The sequence below is a fragment of the Macrobrachium nipponense genome, chromosome 40 (genome assembly GCF_015104395.2).
Source record: "Macrobrachium nipponense isolate FS-2020 chromosome 40, ASM1510439v2, whole genome shotgun sequence".
Taxonomy (NCBI): Eukaryota; Metazoa; Arthropoda; class Malacostraca; order Decapoda; family Palaemonidae; genus Macrobrachium; species Macrobrachium nipponense.
The window spans coordinates 2,809,710-2,830,258 of record NC_061101.1 but is presented as its reverse complement, the minus strand read 5'-3'; the positions used below and the strand labels follow the sequence as shown (position 1 = coordinate 2,830,258).

At 42.8% G+C, this 20,549-nt stretch overlaps 1 protein-coding gene across 1 annotated transcript; it reads left to right on the top strand.

Moving 5' to 3' along the window:
* The first annotated feature begins 579 nt into the window (after nt 1–579).
* LOC135211805 (CD109 antigen-like) lies at nt 580–20,017 on the top strand. Its single transcript, XM_064245016.1, has 5 exons — nt 580–1,449; nt 18,190–18,370; nt 18,599–18,767; nt 18,932–19,002; nt 19,829–20,017. Exons 1-5 carry the CDS (start codon nt 1,250–1,252, stop codon nt 20,015–20,017), a joined length of 810 nt encoding a protein of 269 aa, XP_064101086.1. The 5' UTR covers nt 580–1,249.
* Nucleotides 20,018–20,549: the final 532 nt, after the last annotated feature.

Sequence of the window (20,549 nt, the reverse complement as noted above, 5' to 3'; positions counted from 1 at the left end):
TATGTTCATATTTTATTTTTCAATTGGCAGGATATATACGGTAATGTTCTCTCTCTCTCTCTCATCAGAAAAGGTGTATAGTCTTGATTACTTTATACCATATAAAAGTTTCAAACGAAGCCTGTTCCAAAGAATCCAGTTTCTTTTGCATTGTGACTTTTTTTTTATGTGGTGACATAATTGACATTCGCCCGGGAACGGAGAGCGTAAAACAAAGAAAATGAGGCGTGCTGTTTACCGAGCTGTTTTCTGTTACACCTGTTCACATACCGTTCGGTTTCCTGTGTTTTGCATCACCGTTCCTTGGATGCCTTGCTGTAATGCACAAGGCAGAGGACACAATGGAATTATGAGAAAATGAGTCGATATAGAGTAGCGCGCTTTTGAATAACGTCTTTAAGTAACATTCATGATACCTCGAATACTTGGTGACGTCCATATATATATCTCCATAATCTTTCATCAGCTATGGCTTACTGTCTTTCATCCTAGGTGGCAAAGCACGTGACTCACAGCCTCACAAGTTATTAATGGACGGTTGCCTCACTGGAGTACAGTACGTCTCTCCCCAGAATTAATTAATGACCGATACCAATCTTGAGTTGCCACCAGAGTGAAGGAACAGGTAGAAACGTAGCGGATAATTACAGACTATTCTCTAACGTCACGGGCTCTATTTCAAATAAGATCTATAAATCCGCATGACTGCAGCTGTTGTTGAATCATAGTAGAGTATGGCGTCGCAAGGGGCGTGATCTTACCCTGCTCCCCCCGGGCCCACCAGGCCACCACACAAGAAAAAAAACAAAAGACATAGCTGCGTCTTTGTGAAAAATCTTCAAATGTAGCTTGCGTAAATGGGTTCATATGTCTTTTCAGTGCCTGTGTTTATGTTGGCGTATATTTATTGGCGTCTAAAATATTGAATAATGGGAGATTTGTAGCGACATGTAAGGAGTTCGGTGGATAAATAGCAGAAATGCTTTCAAAAGGGAGTTAGTCTGCGTCTAGCAGAGACCGGACGAGCAGTGCAATGGGTGTGGCTGTGAACTCCTAGTGTAAATGGCGTTCTTATGCCTAGCGTTTTATTTCTAACGCCTACTTTCTAATCTAAAAAACACCAAGAAGTGACAGTGCTTATGGAAACCTCGTTAACGGAAAGATCACGGTGGTGAATTGTGAATTATAGTGAACAATATATGTCGTAGGGGGAGCGTTGAAGTCTCCGTGTGCCGAATACGTTATCGTGATGGCCTCCTCCTCCTCCTTCAGGATGTGGTGGTGGTGGATCAACGCCATTATTATTTTCGGGTTCCTCTCCTTGCCCTCTTTATCCCAAGACCTGGGACGACCCGCCGACGACCCCAGGAGGATACCGTACGGACAAGATCAGAGTTGGAGGAGCGTGATTGGGAACAGAGTCCGTTTACGGGACAAGTACAATCATCCGTAAGTTATAGCTAGTAGGCCTATTTTTTTTATTTTTGAATTGTAAAATTATTTCTTCTTTTAGCGGTAACTCCTATCATAATTTGCGTATTGAATTACGCCAAATTGTAAATGTCTAGTAGGTATATAGCCTTAGTAATGCTTTGAAGATAATGTTTGCTGTACGTAATTTTGTTTTGAAGGAAAGGGAAAGTATTCGAGTCAGTAGGTAGGCCTAGGGAAAATCTATAGGTCAGTGCATAAATATTGTTAGGCCTAAGCTAAGCATTGCCAATAAATAGTATATAGCCTAGCCATTACTGTTGCGTATAGTAGTAGTAGTAGGTATACCTACCTAGTATAGGTAGTATGAACATGCCCATTCAAACCTATTCCGAAATGGGTAGCCTAATTGGCTGTTACTAGGTAGGTATTCTTAAATAGGTCCCAGTCCCAGGTCCAATTTGCTCACATTTATTTAGGACATGATTCAAAATAGGCTGTGGCACCTAGGTCTATGAGACTAGCCTAGTCAAGAAAGCAAACTCGAGACGATGTTAAACTTGAAAACACTTTTAGGTAGAGTCCTTTTTTTTTCTTATTTGCTTCCTTTAATTTATACTGGTGAGGGACATAGGCCTATTTAAATAAATCGTGAAATTTAATTTTAATCGTTGTAGCTACAGAATTAGAAAGATTGAACTAAGTTTGCAGAAATATATAGGTAGTACATGGCTTAAAAGCTACAGTTCACCCTTGAGAATAGTCATAAAGCCCTTCAAACCTGGATGCAAACAGCTAATTAACCAAAATAATACTAAGTAGGAGGCACAAGGCTATTGTTGAATCAGCTTACCACGTAAAACAAGCTCTTAGACCGTGTACTAATTCTAACTAACCGTCAGTGGTTAAGAACAAAGGTTTGGCTACTCGTTGATAGGCCACACGTACATGACCTAACCTGATTACTATAGGCCAATGCTGTACCATCTTGCTGTAATTAGGAACCCCAGGGATTTTTTGTTTTTGTTCTTTCTTATTTTCTTAACTTGCCCTTCACTTGACTTAGAATTGGCTTAACAGCAACTTATGAATCGCACTTATGTACAAAGCATTTTAAATTTAGGTTGTTTTTATAAATGCCTCTCCTGTAGTTTTGCATAGTGATTTTATACTTCACTAGCCTGCATATGAGTTGTGATGATTTTTGGTTTTTACTTTGTGTATAATTTTTTTTTTTTTTTTTTTTTTAGTAGTAAACTCAATGACATTGGGTTGGGTACAATGTTTTTGTTTTTAGTAAACTACAATGACATAGGGTTGGATTCCTTGATCTTTCAGCTTTTCTGCTTGAAGAAAAGGGTGCGAATGAAATCCTTTTTGTCACAGGAGAGAAAGGAGTGATAGAGTTAAGGTTTTGCTGGAGTGATAAGAGGCCTGGCCTATACGATTGTCTACTCCGGGATCGGTAGGCTGGTAAGATGTAGGGGCCTTCTTTTACACAATTGAGCAGCCAAGTAACTTCACAGCAGTTTTGATGCCATCAAAAGGGCGTAATTTATGTGTGACTGGAGCTAATAGTTAGTTAGTTTATTGACAAAACATACAATATAGGTATTATGAACGATGAAAGTAATAAATTTATGCAAAATTGCATTGTTTTAATTACAAAAAAATGAACATAATCTGGCATGGCCTCTCATTACGAGTATACAAAGGCTTTGTGCTCTGTAAAAGTTCTTAAAAGACCTGATCCCTCTATACAGAGATGTGGCACAAGGTGCTAGACCTGAACTCTCTAGAAAAGCTAGTTCTTGAAAGCCACTTTAGACAGATCTTTAATTATTGAAAATTGTGCTAAAAGATCTTTAATTACTATTACCTTTGACAGTTTTATCACTGCATCTCCTTCAGGGGACATCTTTGTGGCGCTTTTCACTTTGTTATGGGATGATTTACATCACATGGGTCAATTTAATGGCTGCTGTATGCATAGGCTGTAGCACTTATCTTTCCTCTTCAAATTCTCCTAACTTATTACTGTACACTTAACAAAAGCCGAGTAACCCTCTGGTCAGCACAGATACCTTCATCATGATATAAAATTCATGTCACATCTATCACCAACTGAACTTCAGCAAGGGTTACTAATTTCAGGAACAGGTTTGGTCTAGGAATGTTCTTTCTTGTCGCAGTGCAGTATACATATATTGCTGCCTATATGACTTGTAGATGATGAGAGTAGCATACAGAAGTCTTGGTATGTTGTTCTTAACTGTGTAGCATATAGTCAAAGAGGTAAAACTGTAAGCTAGGAATGAAGAAAACAGCGAGCTGGATGAATAATTAGATAATTGTTTTTAATTTGAGTTTCATCAAAAATTATGTTGGAGTTTATTTTTGTGAAGTTTTAAATAAGTCTAACTACAGTATTGAAAATTTGGTGGGTAATAAACATCCTTGAGTTAGGTTGAAAAGTACAGATTTAATCGATAAGTAACTTTAAAATGTGAATTTAGCATTTTTTTCAATAAATCGTTTATCCTTAAGGGAAAGTCATGCAGAAAAATAACCTGTGTTGTTAGTAGATAATTTTTATTGTAGTGTCTTACCGAACAATTATAGAGCCGTGATTTCCACGAGCGGGCAGGATACGAAATTCAAATTTAGACGGCGTTCGGCGTCGCCAACACTGGTGGTGATGACGTCATCTCCCTCCACTCGCGGGAGAACCAGGTACAACTGCCCAGGTGAATCCAATTCTTTCCTGCCGGCGTCCGGTTGAACATCGGTGGTCGGTGCGGTTGGATGAACTTGCTTCGCTTTTTTCTTGTGGAATTGATCTTCGGAATTGGTGAAGTACTCTTTTTTTGGCGTTGTTGTTATTTTGCTTTTTATTTAGGCGTTGCCATGTCGGATTCTAGTCCGTCGGGAGTTAGGTTTTGCATCTCAGGATGTAAAACTAGATTATCCAAGTTAGAATATGATTCTCACACTAAATGTGTTAAGTGTAGGGGACAGGTTTGTTCAGCAGATCGAACATGTAACGAGTGTAGTGATTGGACTGATTCTCAATGGGAAGTTTTTTAGTTCATACTCGGAGAAATTAGCTAAAGACAGAATTAGAAAAGCAGCGCTTAGGGAAAGTAGACTTAGCTCCGCTTCGTCTTGCGATGCTTCTGTTCTTCGTTTCTCCTCAAATTGTTATGTCTCCTTTAACTACACCTCCTATTCCTCCTACTAATCACGATTCTCCGGCTTCCCGTGTAGTTTCTTCCGACACCATTGCCAGTCTGGAATCGAGGCTAGATCAGAAATTTTCGGTACTAGCGAATACGGTTTTGCAACGTGGTAATTCAGTTAAGACGTTTTTGGAGAAACGGCTTCAGGTAAGAGTGTAGTTGAGGGTGCGTCTGTCTGTCCTGACACGTCTCACCTAGACAAAGGTCACTGTCCAGCTCCCCCGCACCGGGGAGAAGACATACCGGAAGTCCAAGGGAGTCGATCGGGATTTGCCCACAGACAGGCGCCTCTCTTGTTGAGCCTGTTGCGCCTCAACAGGGCTCGGTTAAGCGTTGGAAAGGTGTTGCGGTCAGACGCCTTTCGAATGATTCAAGCGATTCGTCTCCGGTCGCGCGGCGCTCTTGGCGAGATTCGCCCGTTTCGCGTCCCTTAAAGAGGCGTTCAGGCGCCGATTCTTCGCCTCCTCCAGTCAAGCGGTATAAGGAGCCTGAGAGTAGGGTTGCGCCGCGACCATTAGCGGCTCGTTCGTCGCCTCAATCTGTGCCTTTTTCGGCTCCATCTACTAGTAGAGATTGGTGGTTTTTTAGCGCTGTAGCTAAGCAGGTTCCTAAAGGGTGTTTCTTTAGGCGCTTTTTCGTCTGTTACGCCTGATGCGCCTGTTTCGCCTCGAATTTCGGCGGCTCCGAGCGAGGCGCAAGTAGTTTTTCCGCCTCCTGCTGCAACATTTAGGCTCTTCCAAGCCTACGTTAACTGTTTTTGATTCGTCTCTGGCGCCTTTGCGCAAGCAGTTAGAGATGTTAACCAACTGGATGAATGAGTCCAAGGGTGGTTCGAAACCTTCAGATCCGGTGTAGTTCCGTCTACTTCTTCGGCGGTATCGGAGAATGAAGAAGAAGTAGAGGAGGAGGTTCACATCACCTCTCGTGTTATTCACGTCTCCTTAGATTTCTTCTGGTATCTTATCCAGATTATTTTGAGAAAGCGGCCCCGCGCTCCCCAACTTCGACTTTTTTGATGAGGAGGAAAACTTCAGACCCTCTCCTCCCAAAACTTGTTCTATCTAAAGCGGTTAGACATTCGTTGAAAGAGACGGAGAAATGGATGTCTATGAAAAGAGACTTAGGGAAGGCTCTTTTGCTTACCCTCCCTCTAAGTTGCTTCGTAAGAGGTATAGGTTTTATGTAACTGGGGAAGCTCCTTCTCTGGGAGTTTCTGCCTCCTCCCAGGGAGACTTCTCCAGTTTAATCGACTCCTCTAGAAGATCTGCTTTCGCCGCAGCGAAAGTTTTCTTTACAGCGCCTGAGTTGGACCACGTTGTAAAGAATCAATTTAAACTTTTGGAAGTCTTTAGCTTCCTTGATTGGACTATTGGCGCTTTAGCGGCCAAGATCGAAGACTGTCCTTCTCTTTCTCAGGAGTTAGCGGAGGATTGGATTGGTGTTCTGTCCTGTGCGGACAAATCCATTAGGGATGGATGTGATGAGTTAGCTTCGCTCATCGCCTTTGGTACCCTTAAGAAAAGGCAACTTTGGTGCTCCTTTGCTTCTAAAAGGGTTACGTCCCAACAGAAGTCTGCTCTCTTGTTTGCTCCTTTTGTGAAAGATAACCTCTTTCCAGACGATGTAGTGTTGTCAATTTCGTCTGCGGCTAGATAAGAAATCTACTTCGGATTTACTGGCACAGTCTACTAAGAGACCTAAAGCTCCTGTGGAGACTGTTTTCCTTCGTTTCTCCTCTGACCCAAGCGCCTTTTCGAGGGAGAAAACCCAAGCGCTTCTTTCGGCCGAAGTCGAATTTGCGACCTCGTCTAAGCGCCTCGGCCAAGGTTAACAAACCTTCCAAATGAAAGCTCGGTTCTTCATGCACCAGTGGAGCCAGGCTGGCGCTGTTTTGGGAGGAATGGGAAAACAGAGGAGCAGAAGCCTGGGTAGTGCAAGTACTCAAGTTCGGCTATCGTATTCCTCTCGTTCACCTCCCTCGCTCTCACCTGTGCCAATTCCATTCCAGGCATACTCTCCGGGCTCAGACAAATTTCTGGCGCTAGCCGCAGAAGTGGAAGCGCTTGTTCTCAAAGAAGCGATAGAACAGATAGAAGAGGATTTTCCTCCAGGCTTTTACAATCGCCTTTTTGTAGTTCCCAAGTCATCAGGGGGCTGGAGGCCGGTTTTGGATGTGAGCGCCCTGAACTTGCATGTCCAGAAAACAAAATTTCATATGGAGACCACTCGGTCGGTTTCTGGAGTCATCAGACAGGGGGATTGGATGGTCTCTCTGGACATGCAAGACGCTTATTTTCACATTCCGATACATCGCGAATCTCGGAAGTACCTGAGGTTCATGTTCGAAGGCAAGGTGTTTCAGTTTCGGGCGCTTTGCTTCGGACTAGCAACCGCTCCTCAAGTTTTCACCAGGGTTCTATCCCCGATAGGAAGCTGGCTGCACATATTAGGAGTAAAGAATCTCCCTCTATCTGGACGATTGGCTTCTCCGGTCGGAATCAGAGAGTCGGTGCATGAAGGACCTTGGAACAACTCTGGATCTTGCCAGAAAGTTAGGAATTCTGGTCAACAAACAGAAGTCCCAGTTGGTTCCATCTCAGAGCATCCTTTATTTGGGGATGATTCTGAATGCTCAAGTTTTTCGGGCTTTTCTGTCCCCGAAGAGGGTTCAAGGCTGTCTGGAGACAGTTCAGGAGTTCTTGGACAAAAAGGTAAGTTCTGCCAATCAGTGGATGAGGCTCCTGGGCAAATTGACGTCAGTGGAGAAATTTGTGACGTTGGGAAGACTGCACATGAGACCTCTGCAGTTTTTCCTGAGAGCCTCTTGGTGCAGGAAGACACAACCAGACTCGATTACCTTTCCTGTCACAGATCAAATAAAAGAGGACCTAAGGTGGTGGCTCTCTCGAGCAAGGTTGGAAGAAGGGTTAGATTTACGACCCATCCTCCCGAACCTACAGTTCTTTTCCGACGCATCGAACACAGGTTGGGGAGCCCTACTGGGAAATCAACGGACTTCAGGAGCTTGGTCGGAGAAGGAGAAGAAGTTCCACATAAATGTAAAGGAACTGTTAGCAATTTTCTTGGGGCTCAGACAGTTTCGGAGCTTAGTAGAAGGTCGAGTAGTGGCAGTGCATTCCGACAAACTCCACGGCTCTCTCGTACGTGCGGAAACAGGGGGGGACTCAGTCTTTCTCTCTGTACGAAGTAGCCAAGGATCTCCTCCTGTGGTCAAACGAAGCGAAGGTTCAGCTAGTCCCGAGATTTGTTCCGGAAAGATGAACGTCCTGGCGGACGAGTTAAGTCGTCAACAGCAAGTGTTACCTCTGGAGTGGACTTTGGACAACAAGATTTGTCAGAAACTTTGGCGCCTTTGGGGACGACCGTCAATAGACTGTTCGCGACATCAAGGAACAACCGTCTTCATCTCTTTTGTTCGCCAGTCCCAGATCCTCTAGCTTGGTCGGTGGACGCAATGCCTGTTGGATTGGTCGGGTCTGGAAGCTTATGCATTCCCTCCGTTCGGTCTAATAAGAGAGGTGCTGAACAAGTTCATGTCGCACAGCAATGTAACGCTAACGTTAATCGCTCCCTTTTGGCCCAGGAAAGAGTGGTTCCCGGACCTTCTCCAGTGTTAGTAGACTTCCCCAGACTTCTTCCTCCAGAGAAGTGGCTTCTCAAACAACCTCACTTCAAGAGGTTCCACCAAAACTTGTCCGCTCTAGCTCTGACAGGGTTCAGACTGTCCGGAATCTTGTCAGAGCGAAAGGATTTTCAAGAAGAGCTGCAGAAGCTATCGCTCGTTGTAGGAGAGAGTCTTCTAACAAACTCTATCAAGGGAAGTGGAGAAAATCTTCAGAGAGTGGTGTAGAAGTGCTAAAGTCTCTACTTCTGCGACCTCTTTAACAGAAATAGCAGATTTTTCTTCGATTTCTTAGGAACTCTAAGAAACTGGCTCCTTCGACGATCAGAGGATATAGAGCCATGCTCTCTTCGGTTTTTCGACATCGAGGTTTGGATATTTCCTCCAATTCAGATCTGTCGGACCTCATTAGGTCTTTCGAAACCACTAAGCTCCCGCAAGATACAGTGGCTTGGAACTAGATGTGGTGCTTAAGTTCCTCATAGGGGCCACCGTTTGAGCCTTTGAAGTCGGCTTCACTCAGGAACTTGACTAAGAAGGCACTCTTTCTTATTGCACTAGCTTCTGCTAAGCGTGTCAGCGAATTGCACGCTATAGACAAAAGAGTCGGTTTCTCTCAAGGCAATGCTGTATTTTCGGTATCTTTGACCTTTCTAGCCAAAAATGAGAATCCTTCTAATCCTTGCCGAGGAGTTTTGTGGTAAGGAACTTATCTGATTTGGGTTTGGTTTGGACATGAGGAGGAGGAAAGGCTCTTATGTCCAGTCACGGCTATTAAGCAGTATCTGTTTGCCACTAAGGGTATTAGAGGACAATCTTCTAAGCTCTGGACCTCGGTTCAAAATCCCTCTCGTCCTCTTTCTAAGAATGCTATATCGTTCTTTATTAGAGAGCTTATCAGGGAAGCTCACTCGCAGTCCGAGAACGACGATCTTCCGTTCTGAGAGTTAAAGCTCACGAGGTTAGAGCAGTGGCAACTTCTTTAGCATTCAGAAAGAATTTATCTTTAGCTTCGATTCTTCAGAGCACGTTCTGGAGATCGAATTCGGTTTTTTGCGAGTCATTATCTCAAAGAGATAGAAACGGTTTTCGAGAATTGTAAAACGTTAGGTCCGGTGGCGGTTTCTGGCATGGTGTTGGGAGAAACGGCACAGGGGTCGTCACCTCTATGTAACTTTTCACCTTGAATAGGTTGTCGAGTTCAAGGGAAGCTGGGGGTACTGAGTACCTGGGATACTCACCAGTCTGTTAGGTCAGATTTTACAATGGTTGGGTATATGTGTTTTTAAATCTGGTGTTGGTGACAAATGTTTTGTATGATTGAATTTCTGGTCTTAGCCCAGGGCAAGGGCAATCTTTGTTGTTACTATCCTCCGTCAGTCAGCCTTGACTCGCTTGAACTACGGAAGGATTCCACTCCGGTAGAGGCTAACTTTGGTCAAATTCCAATTCCTCTACATTAGTAAGAAGAGCACCGACCAGAGGCAGTAACAGTCTGCTGTAGCTCTCTTACAAGGTAAGGTACAACAGACACCTTGAGTGTTTACTGGTATTGCAATAAAATGTAAAACCATTAAAAAGAAAAAATACTAGTGGTCCCACTGAATCCAACCTTCCATAAATGTGTAATCAGCTCTATAATTGTTCGGTAAGACACTACAATAAAAAATGAAATTTTCATTATTAAAATGAAGTTTTATTGTATACTTACCGAACAATTATGATTATACCCACCCTCCTCCCCTTAGGTGGACGGACGGGCAGAAAGAATTGGATTCACCTGGGCAGTTGTACCTGGTTCTCCCGCGAGTGGAGGGAGATGACGTCATCACCACCAGTGTTGGCGACGCCGACGCGCTAAATTTGAATTTAGTATCCTGCCGCTCGTGGAAAATCACGGGCTCTATAATTGTTCGGTAAGTATACAATAAAACTCATTTTAATAATGAAAATTTCATTTTATTGTAAACAGTTCAAATGGAGTTTTGTGTTGATGGGCAGCACATATACCTATCTAGATAGGATTGACAGATGTAATTGCGACTTTGCAATACTTCTTTGCAAGATTTTATAAATCCTAAGTTCTCATGAGGAAAATGAATCAGTGTAGAGAAATTATAACCTCTGTATTGTCATTATTAGGTAGTGACTAAGCACGACTGCACTTAATTGAAAATTAATCACCTTTGCTCCTATTCTTCCATTTTATGCATGACACTTACCTGGCAGGTATATATATAGCTTATCCTCTTGACGCACTGGCAGAATTTCAAAACTCGCGGCAACTGCTAGTACACTGGTAGTTCAGGTGATGGCCACCCCGTTCCCGTGGCGCTGGTACTTGGAACTATTCCCGTTTTCCTCAGATTTTCTCTGCCAGCCGAACCGGCAACATCGTTGTTGGTTCTCTGATAGAATTTCCTGCTCGTTGACTGACTTTTTGGATATTGGTATCGTATTCACGAAGTTAGCGTGGCAATCGCATTTGGTTTGGATTTTGAGTTAGTATGTCTGATTCAGGAAGTATGTTTAGAGTTTGTGTGAAAGAAGGGTGTAAGGTGAGACTGCCGAAATCATCGGTAGATCCACATACTATTTGTAAGAAGTGTCTGGAGTTTGTATGTACGTGGGACAATAGGTGCAATGAATGTCAGTGTCTGAATGAGAATGAGTGGAAGGCTCTTATGAAGTATGTTGAGAGATTAGAAAAAGATCTGGTTAGAAGATCTGTCTCTAGGAGTGAGAGATCGGGGTCTTCGAGTAAGCCTATGAATGAATCTTTGCATGTGTCTTCTCCAGCTCATTCACATGTAGACGTAGCACCTTCCCCTCAGGTTTCTCCTGCGCCCGTTGCTGTATCTGAGGATACTACTGATCCACAAATTGTGAAAGTGTTCGCTTGCCCTTGCGTCCATGGGAGATCAAATTAAACGATTAACAGACAAGTGGAAGTGTTTAGTGACAGTGTTTTGTGGAGGGGGGGCGCCTGATCGTCCCTCTCGTGCTCCTAGACCGAGACCTCTGTCAAGCTCCCAGACCCAAGGGAGAAGGCATGTCGACAGTCGAAGGGAGGCGAGAGGGGTTACTCACGATCAGTCGTCCCTTCAGGCAGTCCTGTTGCTTCCCACCCGGCTGCAGCAGTACGCCATGGAAAAGGCGATACTGGGAAGTGCCGTTATTCATCGGATAGTTCGGCGTCAGGAAAGGAGTAGGCGTTTCGCGGAACGTATCGTGTCCTCTCAAGAGGTCATACTTTCCGTCCTCATCACAGGATGAAAGGGCTGTTGATCAAGAAGGATGCAGTAGCCCTGAGATTTTTTCATCGGAGGATGAAGAAGCTATCCCTATCAAAAGGAAGAGGATCTCTCGTCAGTTGGAAGTAACTAGCGGTGCGGTGAGAGGTGTTTCTCCGCTTAGAGGAACTCCACTGCGTAGACCGCAGGTTCGCTCGCCTCTCCGTGTTAGCCCGGTGCGTCCTCGATCTCCTCATCATCAGGAGTCTCGTAAGGAAGCGGAGACGAAGGAAGTTCTGCGGGACATGCAGGAGAGATTAGCAGTGATTGTCCAATCATGGGAGAAGCCCGAACAACCTTCGGTTAGACGTAAGGACTCGTCTCCTCCCTGGTTAAGTCCTCCAAGAGGACGCAGGACGTGCAGCGCAAGCCAGGACGCAGTGCATCCCTTAAGAAGGACGAAGCAGTGCAGGACGCAGACGCAAGAGGAAGAGTGATGGACGACATGGTGGACGCATACGTTCAGGAGGACGCAGGACGCAGGCGGCAGCAGGCGGAAACTTTTTCTCGTCAAGGAATAGAGGAGTTTTACAAGGAGACAGCTCCGCATCGCTCTCTAAGCAGGCTCTGCATAGGGATCCCGCTTTGGAGAGTCATCAGGATCTTGGTTTTCAAGATATTTCTTCGCAGGAGGAAGAATTTGTGGAGGAGTGCGGAAGGAGACGAAGAATGTGGAGAGCTCCTCCTCGGACTACAAGAGATAACAGAGTGCCTCCTTTCTTTGTTTGAAGGAGATTTTCAACCTTCAGGCACGCCATCGCCTTTGTCTCAATTTTCGAAGACGAAGACAACCAAGAAATCGTCTTTTTTGAAAATGACTTTGTCTATTTCAGCCAAGAAAGCCCTTCAACGTGTAAATGAGTGGTTGAAGGAGAAGAGAGAGTCGGGGAAGACTTCTTTTGCGTTTCCTCCGGCCAAGTTGGCTTCTAAGTCTGGTGTTTGGTACGCTACGGGGAGGGGAAAAGTCTTGGTCTGGGAGTTCCTGCCTCCTCCCAGGGAGACTTTTCCAACATAGTGGACAGCTCCCGTAGACATGCTTTACATTCAGCCAAAGTGTGGTGGACTTCGTCAGAGTTCGACCATTTACTCAAAGGTATCTATCGGACTTTTGAGGTTTTTAATTTTCTTGACTGGTTGTTGGGGGCTCTGGCTCGGACTTCGGAGATGAAGATTCGTCAGAATCCGAGTTACCGAGAAGTATCATGTCCTGTATGGATAAAGCCTTGAGAGATGGAGCTAATGAACTGGCTTCACTTTTTACAGCAGGCGTTTTGAAGAAAAGACATCTTTTGTGCTCGTTCGCTGCTAAAGGAGTCTCGAACGCGCAAAAGTCGGAGTTGATGTCTCTTTCAGGACAGCTCTTCCTCAGGATATCATTAAGGACATCTCGCTCTCCCTCACTCAGAAGGCTACTCAGGATCTACTAACGTCTTCTGTAAGGAAGTATTTACCTTCTAATGTAATGAAGAAGACTCCGAAGGATACAAGAACATCACAGCAGCCCTTTCAGGGTAGGACTTTTTCCCAACCAGCATTTAGAGGGAAAAGAGTTCCAGCCAAAAGAGGTTCTAAAACCTCAACCAAGCAATGATTCAGAAGTCCTCCAGACTTGTGTGGGGGCCAGACTTTTAGACTTCTGGGAAGTCTGGCAAAGCAAAGGAGCGGATCCTTGGTCTGTAAAGGTAGCGAAGGAAGGATACAAGATCCCCTTTCTCAAGAAACCACCTCTCGCTACAGCTCGAGAGACTAGGGGGCTCATTACATCGATTTAGAGAAGAGAGAGGCTCTTTGGCATCAAGTTGTCAGCATGTTAGAAAAGGGGGCACCATAGAACCGGTTCTGGATCACGAATCCCCAGGTTTTTACAACCGTCTCTGTTTCTAGTACCGAAGTCATCAGGAGGTTGGAGGCCAGTACTGGACGTAAGTCAGCTAAACTTGTTCGTAGAAAGACCAAGTTTACGATGGAGACGAAAATCGATTCAGTGTGCTGGCAGTTGGTACGACCAGGGGGACTTGGATGGTAACCACGCTGGACCTTCAGGATGCGTATTTCCATATTCCGATTCATCCAAGGTCCAGGAAATATTTGAGATTCGTGATCCAGGACAGGATTTATCAATTCAAAGCCCTTTGCTTCGGTCTGTGCACGGCTCCTCAAATTTTTACAGAATGATGTCGAATGTGGCGAAGTGGCTTCATTTGTTAGGAGTCAGAGTCTCTCTACCTCGACGATTGGCTCATAAGAGCACAATCAAAACAGCAATGTCTGGAGGACACGAACTTCACATTGGATTTAACTCAGCAGCTGGGTCTGATGGTAAACCTGAAAAAGTCACGGTTGATCCCCTCTCAGGAGCTAGTTTATTTGGGGATTCTGATATCCTCAGTGACTTTTCGGGCTTTTCCGTCACCCGAAAGGCAGACCATGTGCCTTCGGAAAGTGCAAGAATTCCTATTGAAAGACCAATGCTCGGCGAGAGAGTGGATGAGCCTGCTGGGGACACACTCTTCGTTAGAGCGGTTCATTTCCCTAGGGAGACTTCACATGAGGCCCTTACAGTTCTTTCTGAACGAAGCAAAGTCTGGCCAAGAAGATCGCAACCAGATTCCTTCCGGTTTCCAATTCCTTCAAAGATAAAGGAGGAATTAAAGTGGTGGCTAGTTCCGGGGGAGGTTGTCAGAGGGTTACGTCACTCCAGCAGAGGAACCCAGACCGGATATTATTTTCCGACGCGTCAGACGCAGGCTGGCTTTTGGGGAGCGACGCTGGGCCCTCGGGAGGAGTCAGGCCTTTGGAACGAAGAAGAGAAAGCATGGCACATAAACAGGAAGGAACTGATGGCGATCTTCTTGGCTCTGAAAGCGTTCAGACCGTGGATCAGCGGCAAAGTGGTGCAGATCAACGCGGACAATACCACAGCTCTGGCATATACGTATACGAAAAACAAGGAGGAACCCACTCGTTGTCCCTTTGCAACTTGGCGAAGGAGATTCTTCTGTGGTCGGAGAGAGAAAACGTCACCCTGCTCACCAGGTTCATTCAAGGAGAGAAGAACGTCAGAGCGGACCTGTTGAGCAGGACGACAAGTGCTTTCCACGGAGTGGATGTTGCATCATCAAGTATGCCAGAGACTGTGGAAGCTCTGGGGCACACCAGTAGTGGATCTTTTCGCTACCGCAGCGACGAAGAGGTACCGAACCTATTGTTCTCCAATCCCGGACCCTCTTTGCAGTCGCAGTCGATGCCTCCTACTAGATTGGACGGGTCTAGATGCGTACGCATTTCCCCCGTTCAAGATTTTAGGAAGGGTAATGAAGAAATTCAGAGAAAGTCGAGGAACAAAGGCTGACTACTGATAGCCCCATACTGGCCGGCCCAAACGTGGTTCACAGAGGTACTGGAATGGACAGTGGATTCTCCGAGAAGTCTACCAACGAGAGTAGATCTTCTCAAACAACCCCACTTCGACAGGTTCCACAAGAACAACAACCCTCGCTCTGGGTCTGACTGCGTTCAGACTATCGAAAGACTTGTCAGAGCGAGGGGGTTTTCTAGAGAAGCAGCGAAGGCAGTTGCAAGAGCACGAAGGCCATCAACTATCAAAGTGTACCAGTCGAAGTGGGAGAACTTCCGTAAATGGTGTAAGAATCGGAAGATTTCTTCATCCAGTACCTCTGTGACACAAATTGCAGATTTCCTTCTGTATCTGAAGAAGGAACTGGGTTTGGCTAATCAGACAATTAAAGGTTATAAATCTATGTTGTCTGCAGTGTTTAGGCACAGAGGTTTAGATCTGTCCAACGACGCAGATCTTAGAGATCTTCTCAGATCTTTTAATACAAAGAAGGATTGACTTTGCAGAACTCCTTCTTGGAATTTGGATGTCGTTCTCAAGTTCTTGGAAACGGATAGGTTTGAACCTATGGGCAGTGCGTCTTTGCGAGAGCTAACGAAGAAGACTATTTTCTTAGTAGCCTTAGCTACAGCTAAAGGATTAGCGAGCTGCAAGCTATTGACAAGCAAGTAGGTTGGAAGCACAACAAAGCAGTTTGTTCTTTTCAACAGGAGTTCTTAGCAAAGAATGAGAATCCTTCGCATCCGTGGCCAAGATCATTTGAGATTGAAGGACTGGCTGATCTAGTAGGTCAAGAACAAGAAGGGTTTCTTTGCCCGTAAGAGCCTTACGGTTTTACGTAGAAGAACGAAGAAGCATTAGGGGGACTTCATGTTCTCTGTGGTGTTCTGTTAAAGATCCTACTAGACCTATGTCTAAAAACGCGATGGCTTTCTTTGTAAGAGAAGTCATTAAAGAAGCTCATTTACTTTGTCAGGAAGAATGCTTCGGCTTGATTAAGGTTAAAGCTCATGAGGTGAGAGCAGTAGCTACGTCCTTAGCATTCAGGAAAAATTTAGCCCTCAAGGACATTATAGATTCGACGTTTTGGAGGACAAACTCGGTGTTTGCCTCTCATTACCTTAGAGACGTGAAGACAACTTTTGATAATTGTCAAACGTTAGGCCCGTACGTATCCTTAGGTACAGTACTGGGCAAAGGAGTTTCCACCCCATAACCTAATAACATGCTAGGTTTTTATTTTAATTAGGTTATAGTGTTTTTTATGGTTGTCTGAGAAGGTTAATACCAGCTCAGTTTTTTGGTGTAGTGTTTATTATTGTATGTGTGTGTGGTTCAGGTGACTAACTTTCCTAGCATGAATGCCCGTGGTAAATGAGGGCTAGGGTTCTCTGTCAGCAGATTGGTCATGTCCAGTTGTCAGACCCTTGTTGTTACTTTCTCAACAAACAGGTCACATCCTAGGTTGAGAGCTACTAAGGTTTAGCAGGCTAAGAGGCAGGACCTACGAAGTCAGCTACCTTAGCAGGTAAGGAACTTAATAAGTAATTTTAAAAATTAGTTAATTTTTGAATTATGACGATGTTGCTGTCTATGACCCACCTCCAAATGTGTCAATCAGCTATATATGTATGTACCTGCCAGGTAAGTGTCATGCATAAAAATGATATTGTTATGATACAATAAAGTGTTATGCATACTTACCTGGCAGGTATATATAATAAAATTCCTCCCACCCTCCTCCCCTCAGGAGACAGGGTTCAGAGAAAAATCTGAGGAAAACGGGAATAGTTCCAAGTACCAGCGCCACTGGGAACGGGGAGTGGCCATCACCTGAACTACCAGTGTACTAGCTGTTGCCGCGAGTTTTGAAATTCTGCCAGTGCGTCAAGAGGATAAGCTATATATATACCTGCCAGGTAAGTATGCATAAAACTTTATTGTATCATAACAATATCATTTTCCTGGTATTGAGGGCTGTTATCCATCTTACAAGGAGTACATATAATAAATGTAGAAGTACATTGGTCTTTTTGGGGAAGGTGCTAGTATATTTGCAATAAATGTTACAATTTTTGCTGAGAAGGTTTTGTTAATTTTAAATTCTGTATGGATGAGAATTTTTATCTATTAAATGGAGTAGTATAATTCTCCTACCATTAGCATAAGAAGGTTGTATGTAGTTAAGGAAAGTGCCTGTTAAGAGCTGCAGTGAAGAAACTGAATTATAAAAACTGAGGACATGATTCTAGTGTATGATGTATTTGTAAAATCATGGGTCTACATTTGTATAATGTTTGTAAAAGGTTATATATATCAATCTCTGAGGATTGAAAATATTGTTTAAACATCAGTTATGAGGTTTTCAAAGGAACGGTGATGCTAACAATTTCCAAAGAGAATCATTAAGGTAAATCATCGTTATCAATATCATCTCTTTGACACCTGGCATCCTGAAGGGCCATTGTGAAATGCTGCTCCTAAGGTCTTTCTGGTGCTTTATCTAAACAAATTTCATAGTTCTCATTTGGGCAGTGCCCTGTCTTCAGACTCTGGGTGCCCATAGGGGCTTAGCTGTCACTATCACATATATGTAGTACTATTCTTTTTTTGGGTTGCACAAAGGACATGTCCAAGCCATTGGGCCCATCCCTGTCAACATTATCTCGTCTACATATGGAACATGGAGTAAAAAATGTTTTCCTTAGGGTATCATTACTGTTTTTTTCTGCCATATAACTTTCAGTATTCTTGTTAAAATTACAGTATGGAATCAACAAAATCATTTACACACAGTGTCATTTTCGCACCATGATTCGTGTTTGTATAGTACAGTAATGTGGATTGTACTATTGTACTAGAGTAGTGCTTAATCATTCATTTGCAGTTGCAGTCTTTAGTATTTGATATCCAGATCCTATTCAGTCCTCCCACTGTTTGATTTGTCTTTTAGTCTTTCACTAAATTCCAAACCCAAGGAAGCTTCCGTTTAGTATCTAGTTCGTAAATATTTGAAAGGTTCACTCACAGTCATCTTTTAGTGCATACTCTGTCATTATTATGTCTTCTTTTTCTTAGATTCATATTAAGTTCCATTTCTTTATGTGTATTATAGGTATTGAATATGAATAGTCCTCTGTTAATGTAAGGCTTGTTTTATTTGAAACTTTTATTTTGTGGTAAACTATATTCCTCAAATTCCTTCCATTTATTGGTGTTTTTCAGAACGCACATGATCATTGCCTCACAAACTCTAAGACCAGGTTCGGTGTATAGAGTGGTTGTGAGCATCTTGTACCTCAGGCATCCTGTCGACGTACGAGCCTCTTTACAGAAGGATGGAGTGGAAGTTGCTTCAGGGAGACAAGAGGTGATAGAGGGCTACCCAGAAACAATGCTTTTGCAGGTAATTTTAATACACTTGATGAAAAATGCTTCATTCCTGTCTCAGATAAAACCCTTCCTTGGGTCTCCTGTTCAGTGGTTCTGCCCTGTCAGGCTTTTTTATTTATTTATTTATTTTTTTTTATTTTTTTTTAGTCTCTGGGTATTTGCTGGGTTTCTTATCTTCCCCCCATGTAAAAGAATGCATATCTAATTGTAAAATATACCTAATGAGGCTTTTAATCCTCAGGTGCCAAAAACCAGCGTTGATGGCCACTACAGACTACGAGTTGAGGGAAACATCCCTGGGACAATTGGTGGCACTGTATTTATGAATGACACCAGACTTCATTTTTCAACTCGATTCTTGACCATTCTTATTCAGACCAATCGGCCCATATACACTGGAGATCAAGTTGGGTGAGTGTATTGTGTCTTGGAATGCCTATTGCCTAATTGCTGTTTTATTTTGGTGGCCATGGAAGAAACATTAATTGTATAGAAAGTGAATATGTGTAAATTACGTGATGAGATTATTTTTGCACCAGTATACCAGATATAATTTTATCATTCTTTGTTGCAGTTAAATTCCGTATTATTCTTCTAACTACCGAGCTCAAGCCTTATGATGATCCAGTGGATGTTTACATTTTGGTAAGGAAACAGTTAGTAAAAGCTAATTATTCATTCAAGATTGACTGATGTCAGGGAGCAAATCAGAATCTTGGAGAGTGTGCCGTATTTATAGAAATTTTTTTAGAAAATTTTTTTTATTTTTTTTTTTTTTAGAAGATAGCCAATAGATATTTTAGTACTATTTGCTCTTTTGTATTCTACATACAGATTTTTGGAATTTTATGGTTGAAATAAGTTATCATAGGCTTTTTACATTTGTACATTCATTAACTCAGTTGGCTGCTGTTGAAGATGAAAGGACTTTCCAGAAGTGCTTTGTAAATGCCTTATAACTTTGTTCTTGAGTAAAATTTTAATGTGGAATGTTGTGCGGTATGGTTCTGTGAATTGAAACAAAACTTGAATAAAATGCTGAAATTCAGTCTGTCTGTATGCAAAGATTGGAGTTGTATGAATTGCTGCTGTTTATTGTCAAGTAATAGGAGGTATTGTCGGAATCATATCTGGTGAGATCCTTTTATTTTTAATCATATAGAACTATAGTAAACAGTATGTATACACGTTATATACTACAGATAATTGATAGTGTAAAAAGTTGAATATAACGTAATGTCCTTTTGGGTATATATAATAGCAACGTTGTTGTAATGGTGACTCAGAACTTTGTGAATAGACTGGAAAATTAATGTGAAAAACTTCAATAAGGAAATTATTTTTATATATGAGGAGATTGTACTTTTGAAATTTCCCCAAATATTAGCTTTTTCCACGTTGTAAAAGAAAAAAGTATGTTCTTAAGAATTTAATTTATTTGTCTAATTTATATGTCATCGGTACTCGATAGGACCCAGATGGTTATGTCATGCGCCGCTGGCCTTCCCGTCCTACCAATGTTGGTGTGGTTTCCATGGAGTTTACTCTGCCATTCCTTCCGAAAGTTGGCTATTGGGGCATCAAGGCTTTAGTCAATGGTCAAGAAGAGATCATCCAATCAAGGTTGAAAAATGGTACACTCCAAGATTTTGAAGTATAAGTTGTGGCACACATTTTTATTTTACTCTGTTGCCATAAATTTTGTAGCCTTGATCTACATCATAATACTGTACAGTGGTTTTTTTAATGTATATATAGCTCTAGCCTTCAGAAGTTACAGTTTTGTTACAGTGGAGAGAAGTTAATTGTAATTTTGTCCAAGGAGGAAACAAATGTTTGCTGTGAATTTGATGTAGTGTGTCAAGGGTGAAATAATCATTGCTGGTACCCAGATAAGATATTTGATGCATTTTCAGGAAGTTTGAATTACTTTTATCATGATGAATTTAATTGTGAAAAGCAGTGAATACCATTGTAAGAGAATATTGATTCATGATTTGTAAATGGATTACGTGTGAAAATGGTTATATTGTTCAAGTAACAGGACATAATTGAGTTTGCAGCGAATACATTTGATTTTTATGTATGTAGTTTTGAAATGGTTGTTTGTTCATGAAACTTACCTGTCAGATATATATATAGCTGTATTCTCCGAAGTCCGACAGAATTTCAAAACTCCCGGCACACGCAGT

Excerpts from the sequence above, each read along its gene's own strand:
- LOC135211805 (XM_064245016.1), top strand. The coding sequence starts at position 1,250 with ATGGCCTCCTCCTCCTCCTTCAGGATGTGGTGGTGGTGGATCAACGCC. Across the intron at positions 18,371-18,598 it reads CAGAAACAATGCTTTTGCAG|GTGCCAAAAACCAGCGTTGA; the intron begins GTAATTTTAATA and ends TTTAATCCTCAG. Across the intron at positions 18,768-18,931 it reads ATACACTGGAGATCAAGTTG|TTAAATTCCGTATTATTCTT; the intron begins GGTGAGTGTATT and ends TCTTTGTTGCAG.